The 10895-nt window shown below is 46.5% G+C and overlaps 1 protein-coding gene across 1 annotated transcript in view; it reads right to left on the minus strand.

Moving 5' to 3' along the window:
* Positions 1-10895, minus strand: part of mthfd1l (methylenetetrahydrofolate dehydrogenase (NADP+ dependent) 1 like) — a 40611-nt gene that overhangs the window by 10935 nt on the left and 18781 nt on the right. Inside the window, exons 20-24 of the mRNA XM_008278661.1 lie at positions 10221-10332; positions 3855-3994; positions 3472-3513; positions 1059-1162; positions 162-339 (exon numbers count right to left, since the gene is read on the minus strand). Coding sequence (XP_008276883.1) covers positions 162-339; positions 1059-1162; positions 3472-3513; positions 3855-3994; positions 10221-10332 — 576 coding nt within the window. The remainder of the gene's footprint in view (positions 1-161; positions 340-1058; positions 1163-3471; positions 3514-3854; positions 3995-10220; positions 10333-10895) is intronic.

Below are 10895 nucleotides of genomic sequence, written 5' to 3' on the forward strand. Positions count from 1 at the left end.
CAGCTGATGTTTTTGACTTGGACTCCCACAGAGGACATCAGTGACGGTCGGGCCGGGCTACGGCCGGTTACAGCAACGACATGAAGGCATCGGTCTGACACGTCTTTAACACTCGGCTGTATCCGTTACAACACAGAAGAATTCTGGTTATCTGCACTCACCTCTGCGCTGTACAGAAACTGGAAGTTGTTGGGTCTGCTTGTGGCCTCGGTCACAGCCTTGGCCAGCTCTACAGAACCTCGGCCACCCTGAGCCCAGTGGTGACAGGGCACAGCGTCAGACGCTCCACACTCCTTCGCTATTTCACACACAAGGTCAACCTCTGCCTGGGTGTCTGTCCTACAGAACCAGGGAAACATCGTTAGCAGTGCAAAATGAACTTAAACAGTGGTTTAGTCAGACTGTCCGTCTAGTTAACCTCCTGAACTCCAAAACCTGCTGCAGCTTTAAAGGCATCAATCTTAAAAACAACAACAAACTAACAAACAGAAAAGTGGCAGAACTGCACTTCTTATCAGACCCAGAAACGGGTTCAATATTCTGCTTGAACTCATCATACGTGAGGTGCAGCTCCGTCTGGTGCTGAAAACGGTACCAGACAGTTCATCACATTGCATTCATTCAAAACGTCTCAGTTCAATTCACCAAAACTAAACAGTGACAATAAAAGATTCTGCCAAACCCAGAAATGTTTGTGGGCACAGCTGATAGGTTCTATTGAACTCCACCAGTCAGCACAGAACAAGGACTCAGGAACGAGTCGGCTTCACTCGGCTGAGCTGCAGGATGTGTCCAACAGGCTGACAGGAAGAGGATCAGCTTTGGGCCCAGAACTTTGGGCCACATGTCGACTCCAGGTTTGTTCAAACTTCAGTTTTTTCTTTGTTTTACTGAACAGAAGACATTTTGGGTTCTTTCTACGTCCAACATGTTTCCACAGAGGTGCAGAACTTTACGAGCCCACAGTCAGTAAAACCGTGACTGCTCAGAAAAGGTTCGGGTTTACAGAGCTAACACGCTGTGCAGAAAAGCTGGATGTTCATGGATGTGTGTCTTACTTGAAGACGTTGACTGCGACCACGACTGGAACCCCGAACAGGTGTGCAATCTGGATCTGCTTCCTGAGATTACTACGGCAGCCTCCTGCAACCAGGCTGAGGTTCTAGAGGAGACACAGAGCGGAGACAGTCGAGGTCAGGAACATGTCACTGTAGTTCAGCTCAACATGAAGGAAACTCAGCTACACTGAGATCTATGGAAGCTCCTGTGATGCACAACACCTCCAACATCCTTGAACGTCACAGTGAAACTGGACAGAAACACGTGTACATCAGAATCAGGACACTTGAAGCTCAGCTTATAGTGAGAAAAGCTTTTATTACATTGTCAGGGCAACAGAAGGATGAGGTGTGGGCCGGTCGTCTGCAGAGGCATCATTTACAGGGTATGACCGGAAATCCTCAATTCCACTGGAAGCTCAGTTTAAATACCTTCATTTCCTATTTACCCATTTAGCATCTGGGGATGTCCAACTAACAGAGAGCACGACAGAATGTATGACTCAACAGTGAGTTTGTATTGATGTGGATATGCTGCTAACATGTTTATGTTATTATACCTGGATTGGTGATGGACCAGGTGTTATCAGTCTGTGGTCGTGTCCTGCTGTGTGTGCTTATTCACCAACATCCTACTGAACACTACACAAGCAGGACGCTGCTCCTGACATTAACAACATATTGTGAAGCTACTCCAGTTTGACCACAGTACACTAATCTGACACTGTGTGTGTGTGTGTGTGTGTGTGTGTGTGTCTATGTGTGTGTGTCTGTGTGTGTGTGTGTCTATATGTGTGTGTGTGTCTGTGTGTGTGTGTCTATATGTGTGTGTTTGTTTCTCTGTGTGTGTGTGTCTATGTCTATGTGTGTGTGTCTCTGTGTGTGTGTGTGTGTGTGTGTGTGTGTCTGTGTGTGTGTGTGTGTGTGTGTGTGTGTGCATGCCGCCGCAGGCTCAGTGAAGTAAGACCATACAGGTCCCATAAATCCATTTCCCTGGCTCTGGTTCTTGCTGTACTGCTGGTTCCAATTACAGGCTTCACAATTAACTTATACTGCTTCATTATTTACTCAGCTGAAGCTGCCTGAGAGGCCAGTGACTGCAGCCAGATATGGGATGTGCACACCCAGACACACACCAGAAGGAATTCCTCCTCCGCTCTGTTCAGGTCCACATACCCAGAAACCAAACGTGTGCTGTTAATTAAATAAGTGATCCTAACCATGCTCCAGGCCCAGTATTTATGCCTATAGGAGGAGAATGACAGCACAGCTGGAGGCCTGAGGCAGACTGGTTTGGTTTGGTACCATCTGAAGCTGTCTTTATTGCATCACAGATCTCTATGAAGGGCGTCACAGGATGTCTCACATTCCAGGATCTTCTTGGCCCATATTACACCAATCTGACTGAAAGGACAAACCCAGTATAAAGATTTTTAAAGTCACATGTAACAGTGTCACGCTGTGAGTTTAACCTCCGGCGCTGAATCTACACTCCAACCTACAACGCTGCTGTGAGCATTTATACTTGTGCACCGTCGTGTCCGTGCTGCTTTGACTTAACACCACCAACCTAACCCTAAGCCCGGTCTGCCGTGGGCTCTGTGGGCCACGGGGCTGAGCTTCTACTGGACTTTGTGCACAAACACTGGCGACTGTGTTGGAGATAAGAAATGTTGAAGGACCACAACTACAGCAATGCACCACAGAGAGGACAGATGTAGTCTGTACATGGACCGGTGCAGCTACGTAAATGAGAAACCAGCATAAAGCCGCACTGGCAGAACACCGACTGCTGATGTTGGCATAGAAGCGAGCCTGACACAGTCACAGCCTGGTTAATATACGTTTTCTTTCACAGAAGCGTCGTCTATGTGCATGCCATGCAAACACAACGTACTACAGCAAACAAACAATCCCAGCTGTTGTGTTCTGGCACAGTTCCTGGGAGGTCCGTGCTCGGTTACGCCATAGAGTCTGTGGGTGTGCCTTCACCTGGCAGATGGTGAATCAACGTTAGGGGATGTTGTGAATGTAGAGGACCACAGAGCTCCACTAAGAGGATGTTGTGTCACCACTGATGGTCCCGTAAGGCTGCCATGGCTCAAAAACAAAGCTACCAAATAGAGTTATGTTAATGAGCACATGATAGTTTTATAATTGGAGTCTCACATTGGCCAATGAGCTTAAATAGCTTTAATTTTCCTGAAAACATCCTGACCTTTATGAGTAAATGTAATAAAAACAGGCCAGCCGATGATTTTAACTGGATTGGAAATGAAGCCAGAACCCATCGACTCTGTAGCTCTCCAGCGTGTGTGTACACCACACTGACTGGACTTACTGCTGTGTGTGTGTGTGTGTAGGTGTGTGTGTGTGTGTGTGTGTGTGTGTGTGTGTGTTGTACGGCTCGTACCTCATCGATGTACTCTCTGGGAAGAGGTGCGCCTGCTGACACCTGAAAACACACAAACACAGCGAATGACTGCACGCTCTGTAACATGCTGCAGCGTCATGCACCACCTCATTTAGCACATTTAACTTTTTGCTGACATTTGTTTGGAAGATGAAACTGCTGTTTTCTTGCCATGATTCAAAATGTATGATCCAAAAAAGCATGTTACTGTTGTGTGATATCAACCGTGTACACCCCGGATGCTAGCTCAGGGTGAGGAGACATTTAATCATATATCACTGAATTCAGGAAGAAATACAAGCAGGACCATGTGAGGAGTCCACATGTACTCATCTGACACGTCTCATGTACCGTGGTCTGGTACCAGAGCTCCGTTTACTTACATTTGGGCCGCCACCATGCATCTTCAGCGCTCGAACTGTTGCAACCAGCACCACTGCATCGGGCCTCAAACCTGAAGCTCGACATTTGATGTTGAAGAACTTCTCCATCCCGATGTCTGCTCCAAAGCCTGCTTCAGTCACTGTGAGGAAACAGACATGAGGTGTTCAGACGAGGCCTGAACATGAGCATAAAGCTTATTAACCTGCCTCCCAGGAAGTTACTGGGCTCATGTTCAGATGTAGGCAGATGGTGGTCAGAGAAAGTTCTGTGGGTGGAGGAAGTAGACATGCTGACCTGATGGTGGGCTTTATATCTACTATATTCATCACCTGAATCACCTCTTCTCGTGACTTTAATGTTTATTAAATAACTGTTATAACCGTACACACTAGAAGCAAACAGCACCAGAGTTTGGACCCGGTGCTGATGCTGCTTCATACAGAGTCAAACATTTACTTTATTGTTTACTATACACATGTACACAAAGTGTGTTAGAGTTATACTGAAGAGGCAAAATGCTGATGCTGGGGTCACTGGTTTCCAGCAAAGTATTTCACAAACTAGTCAGCAAATCGTGAAGAAAGCGACTGAGCTGGTGCCGCTGTCTGCTCAGCTGTGATGGCTGCTCGACTACATGTGCTGCAGACAGAGCTGTGAACAGAGGAACTACTCTTCTGGACAAACCATGTGATGAATACACCATGTTTAATGTTCTGTTCAACAAAACAATGCCAACAACGATAGAAACTGGAGAAGAAGAAAGTGGCCGATCCTGTCATGGACCGGGTTCTGGTACATGAACGTGAGCTTGATCGTCGGTCTTAGAGAGTCATGGGAATAGGAGGTGAATCAGACGGCTTTCTGTGAGAGCGCTGTTTGAATAATGGGTTCAGTGAAAGGGCTCTCACAGAGACAGAGGGCCTCTGATATGAGCGGCCCTCCACCAGGCCTCTTGAACAGGCTCCAAACAAAGCAAAGAGTCCACCTGGAATGACGGCCTTGTTCAGATAAAGTTTCCTCTTACTCGTGTGTGTGGCACCGCTGTACTAAAAACACACTGCTGGGCCAAAACCAGAGCCTCAAACAAAGACGAAGGAGGCTGATCTCAGGGAGCTTCTCCTCTCCTGTATTTCTACTGTGCAGTCGGCTTAGCTGGAAGGAAGAAGAGATAAATGTTTGTCCACCAGCAGAAAGGACAGCTTCCAAGTCTGTTTCTACGTTAATGACATGTTGTATGATTTACACACAAGTCACACACAGGCCGGACTGAGCACAGGACTGGATCTGGAAACAGGTGACTGAACTGTAATGTCTGAAGCCATGTGAGTGTTTTTTAAATGTGCTTAGTTGTTTGTTTAGATGTTGAGTTCTGCTGTGGAAATGAACCCACTCACACCTTTGGTCCCAGTGAAAGAAGTCCATCAGTTCAAAGCTAAACTCAGTAAACGCAGCAGAACCTGGAGGTCTGGCATCGCTGCATTTCACCAAAGTATGTGTTTTAATGTCTTACAGTGGAAAGCTCAGAAGCCTTTGTCTCATTTCTCCAGCCAGTGCTTGCTGCTGGTCACAGCGCTGGACCTCTGTCCTATCAGAGTACGGCAGCCTGCGAGGCCCCGTTTAAGGCTGCTTCCTATTGTAGAAACTTGCCGGCTGTTTTAAGGAGGTCTTATGCTTTGTTAGCTTTGCTGAGAACTTTCAGGGCTGTTATTGGGAAAAGAAAAGTACCAGCTCCAGGTTAGGTGATGCTGAGGGAACCTGCACCGTTCTCCTGCTCTCCTGGTGTTGTTAGGACGGACTGCAGTGATGCTGAAGAGGCTTGTGAGGATCCACCATGAGGCAGCATTCCTCACAGTGACAAACCTCCACATGTCATCACAGAACAGAGGTTAACAGATAAGTCACCCCAAGCTTCTTCCTGCCACTCAGTATTTATGACAGATGAAGTCCACTTTAGCTAAAAAGCTCCATGAACTCTTTGTGACCACCAAAGGAGACCACTCAAGCCTTCACGTTGACCATGACGTGGTGTCATTCAGAGGAGTGATGCTTGTTTTGAATTCCTCCCACAGGTCCACATCATGTCGAGCAGCCCGCCAAAGTGACTTCATGCTAACAGTCCGTGGTACATTAGGAACAGCTGAACCATAAAAACGGGCCTTGTTCTGCAACAGTCCCGCTGAATGAGATGGTAATACATTACTATGTGTAAAAGTAATCTGGTTTAAGTATTATTTACCCATTTACCTTTAGACCAAGAAGCCTGTCCAGAAACACATGATGTTCAGTCAGAAAACAGTCTTAAAGCAAATCTAGTCATTAAATGAGACCCAGAAGGACGTCCACTGAATGAGAGACATACGAGACAGTACTGAGGAGGAAAGACTGAGGGGCTGGACTGTTCTGACAGCCAGCCTTAATCATCCTTATTACCATGGTATTATTCTAATAAAGCTCTATTAGCTTTAAAGGTGATCCCTCCAACCAGAGAGTCAGACCAGACCCACTGAGATCAGCCTCCTGCTCCACACCTCCCATCTGTACCGGGTCGTCCTGCACATCTGTGTCCCGGCCACATGTGTTCTGGTGTGTGGGCAGCAGAGCACAACGACCAAACACTTAGCCTTTAACATTTAATTTGATTAAGAGGATGATAAATTAATGTGATCAGTTTCACGTCTTACAGGCTCGTACAGACGTGAGAGTGTTTGCACAGCGTCTATCTCCAGGAGCAGCACACATCCTCCTCAGATACAAAGACCAGAAGGTTACTGACTCTACACAAAGAAAGGATAAGATAATAATTGTTCAAAGATAAAATAATACTACAAAAAAAAAAGACAAAAAACACGCCTTGACGCCTTGGAGAAGAAAAGAGTGATTCACTGCAGCTTACAGTGTCTGACACTAGAAAAAGAACATCTCTGAGGGTTTATGATGAATAAATACATGAAACTGCTTCGTCTGGCTGTGAAAGCACAACTCACCTCAAGGAAGAGAGAGAGAGGAGGGATAGCAAGACACAAGGAGCTCCATTAAATTTAAAACAGAGAAGAAAAGTAAATCACGCTGAAAAGGAAACCAAACGGGTTCAGTAACAGGACTTTACAGGTTCTGGGAAGATAAACGACAGTAATGTGGTGAAGCACAAGTTGTGGTTTGGGGGCTGCGTCATTTGCATCATAAAAAGCATCTCTGGATAAAGGAGAACAAATAAAGCGATGAGCACAAGAATGCAGCGAGACCTTCTGGCTACGAGCCGCTGACAGAGTCTAGTGTTTCTCATTAGCAAAGCTCTGGATGCTGAATCCCTGCCAGTGAACATCACATTCTCATGTGCAGTGTTTGTGGACATTTCCAAAACCTTCTGTGATCTCCCACAGAGTGAAACATTCAGACTAGGAATGCTCAGCAGAGCACGGCGAGGCATATTTACAGGGAGAGAAGAAGAGTGGCAAGTTTCCCACTACAGCATCACACAGCAGGCTGGAAGGAAACGCTCACAAGCTTCTGGCTCTGTGCAACAAGCCTGAACCGGGCAGAGCAGAGGGGAGGAGGAGGTCCACGCTGCTATGAACAGACAGAGAGCTGGAAGGTGGACGACAAGTCAAAGCTCTGGCATCAGAGCCAATAAAAACACACACAAATGCTGCAAAGTCGGCTACGCCCACAACACCGTCTCCGTCCTGTCAGAGGTCTGCACAAGAAGCCCCGCTGTAGGCACAGCTCTGGCTGTTACTAACTACAGTGTTTATTATTTTATTAATTAATCAGTGGTCTTAATATGTCAGAAAACACCTCCTTCATCATTTCACTGTGTCTGAAGTGTCCAACTGTAGAACAGAAAACAAAGAGAGAGGCAGCCACTGCTGTGACTGAAAGGGCCTTCATTATCTCTCATCATAAAGCTGATTCACTTACTGATCCATTTACTTCTGAAGTCCATCCATCCTCACCACTCCCTGAAGGCTATTACAATGCATTTCAAGTGCTGATCCTGATTTAAGAACCAATACAGGATGAAGAAATCTATGAAAGAAGCAGTTACACTAAAATGACATAACACGACTGAGTGAGTCCAAAACGGAGACTTTCCGACGTGGGAACTCTGACGGTAAGTCGGTATCGGGGGTTATCGCCCTCCAGCCCTCCACACAGCTAATGACAGGAATCACACACATGTGGCTGGTGGGATTGACCCGCCTGCAGCCGCCCCTCCTCCACCCAGCAGCAGCTTTCCAAGTCCAGATCCCAGTGACTTGAGGAACGCTGCAATAATACGACACATGATGAAGCATGGCTGTAAGTAAATTCATTATTATCCCCAGAGCCCTGCGGGTTCACAACAAGTTCACGTACTTCCTTTGTCTCATGAGAAAAGAGTTCAGGGAGGATCCAACTGGATGTAAATGCATGTTATGCACAGGATGAACTAACGGGTAATAATGTTTTATGGTCCTTAAGTGTGTTTACTGTACATCAGGGTCAGACATTGTTTAGGTGTAGTTTAAGCACCTATGTGATCATTGGACAGGTCGGTTCTTCTCTTCACTCCTCTGAGTTTCACCTGAAGGGTTAAATGATTCAAACTCGTATCACCTCTCAAAAGCTGACAGGTTGAATATTTAGTCTTGTTATCATCACAAACAAATATGAACACATTTAAAACTACATTTAAAGTACAGGTGCTCTTCCTCACATGAGCAGGGTTATGAAATGACCTGACACCAGAACCTCTTCAGTTCTGGACCTATGGGCTGCGTCTATCTGCATGTCTGTACTACGGCTCCACATTGACTGTAAGACTTGAAAAAGATGAAAGTCTGGAGACCAACGAGGAGAGTGGAAACACCGTCTGCAGGAATCAGCCTTTCATCAAACTAAACTTTGTTAAAGAACCTGAAAAGAAGCGTGATGGCTGCTGGGAGCACATTCTGTGGTCAGGTGAGATCAAGATGAATCAGGCTGGACAGAAGATTCATATTACAATACAAAACACAAAATGAGCTTCTAAAGAAGACAAGAGTGAGAAAAAAACCAAACTTTAACCTCATCAGATACGCTGCCTGACCTAAAACCAACAGAACACCTCCTGGACATTTTAAAGAGGAAGGCAGAGCAAAGGAACAAAAAGCTGTAGAACATCTCTGCAGAAATCTGTGCAACCCTGGTGTCCTCCATGCAGGACGCTCAAGTCCTCAGAAGTAAACATCAAACCTTCAGGTGTCAGTCGTGCATGGTGTCCTGACTGTTGTTGGATTTAGTTGCCCCTGTGGGCCCGTATTTTTAATCTGAACTTAGTTTTTAATTTCACACCAGAGCACATACCTTCCAGCTCGGCAGCTCTGCAGCATGACACAGTTATGAAATGTCTGACACTGAAGTGATGCAGCACACGGAGGCGGTACCCACTGCTGCTGGACATGGATGTGCAGGAATGTTTGTTTTCTTGAACTTCTCTGCTACGTGTTTTTACTCATTTGAGCCAACAAATAGCACCGGATGTTTGTATCCTCCAAGAAGAGGGAGTAAAAGAGGGAGCGAGAGGGGCTACATGCATCCCAGCTGCCAGGGGAGGAGGAGGAGGAGGAGGAGGGCGCGTTCCTGGCATACCTGAGAGTCAGGTAACAAACACAGACCAGGAGGAGGGAACAAGACAGACAGATGGAAACGAGTGGGGTGGAGAAATAAAGCAGCTTCTGGGCTTGGTGTTGTGGTGTCCAACTCTTTGCCCACACGTGCCCAAGTTACAGATTAGAGTTTAGCTCAGCGCTGTGCATCCACCCTGAACGCTTTTACACAGAAAACATGTGTCGCATCACATAAACATCAGCCAGCAGGAGATGTGCATGGACATAACCTGGAACACTCCACACACACACACATACATTCCAAACATACTTCTGTAGCCAAAGCAGATGAAGAGAGAAGGAGAGCAGCAGGATAGATAGACAGATAAAAATGGAAATACTTAGTCTGCTTTGACGCTGAAGGGATCAGTGTGGTTTACTCTGAAGCATTCCAGGGGCTCTTAAGATTATCCACCAGCTTCCTTCCTCTCTCCCATGTTTTTTTTACACAATCTTTCGAGTTTCTTAGAAAGTTACGCAGGAGCAGGACTCCAACACAACACTAGTGCAGCAGATCCAGGTAAACCAGAGCTAGAAATGAAATGAATGAAGGGCAGCAGGGGAGCAAGCTAAAGTTCATCAAACTGAATGTTACGGTTTAATCTGTCCTGCTGATAAAGATTAGGCTCTAAAGGCCTGCACGTCTGAGACTCTACAGTCAGGATCTTCTTGTCTGTCATCCTCAAAGGTTTCATGCTTGTGTGTGTGCCATCTGTATGCATGACTGTGTGCTCTTACCCACAAAGCCGTCCCGTCCCACCAACTTCAAAGCCAGCTTGTCTGCCAGCACCGAGGAGTTGCCATGGGCGATGTTGGCGAAGGGCCCAGCATGGACAAACACTGGCGAACCCTACAACCATCAGAGGGGCACACAAACATGCAGGAGGAGTTGAGAAAACAGCCACAGAAACTCAGCCGACCAAGTTCAAATAATGACTAATCACTGCTTTCATACTAGATTCAGCATCTTTCAGCCGAGCGTCCAGGACAAATATCTAAGTGTGGATGCCCTTTGGCTGGCTGGCTGTTTGTCTGAACAGTAGTCACCAGTTAAGAGGTACTTGAGTGACGTGCCAACCTGACTGTGGCCAGGATTCCTTCTCCTGTCGATTTGAATTACTCGAGGCTGGAAACGCTCGCAGACTAAAGGAGCTCTTCAAGTGCGTTCATGTTTGCAGTCTGACTAGCCTCACGTCGTAGCTACGCTGACTGCGTAACGCTCACATGTGCTGTGGAACCAATGCTTTTCTGGCTGCAGAACACGTAACACGCAGGGTTCTGCAGGTGGATTTGGTACATGTTTGGTTCCTGCTGCCAGCACAGCGCTGTTAAGTTGTGTAATACGGAGAAGCTAACATCTACCGACTACAGAACACTCTAAGGGCTAAAGCTGTGACACAACCGTTAGCTGAC

This window comes from Stegastes partitus, unplaced genomic scaffold (genome assembly GCF_000690725.1).
Source record: "Stegastes partitus isolate 25-593 unplaced genomic scaffold, Stegastes_partitus-1.0.2 Scaffold129, whole genome shotgun sequence".
Taxonomy (NCBI): Eukaryota; Metazoa; Chordata; class Actinopteri; family Pomacentridae; genus Stegastes; species Stegastes partitus.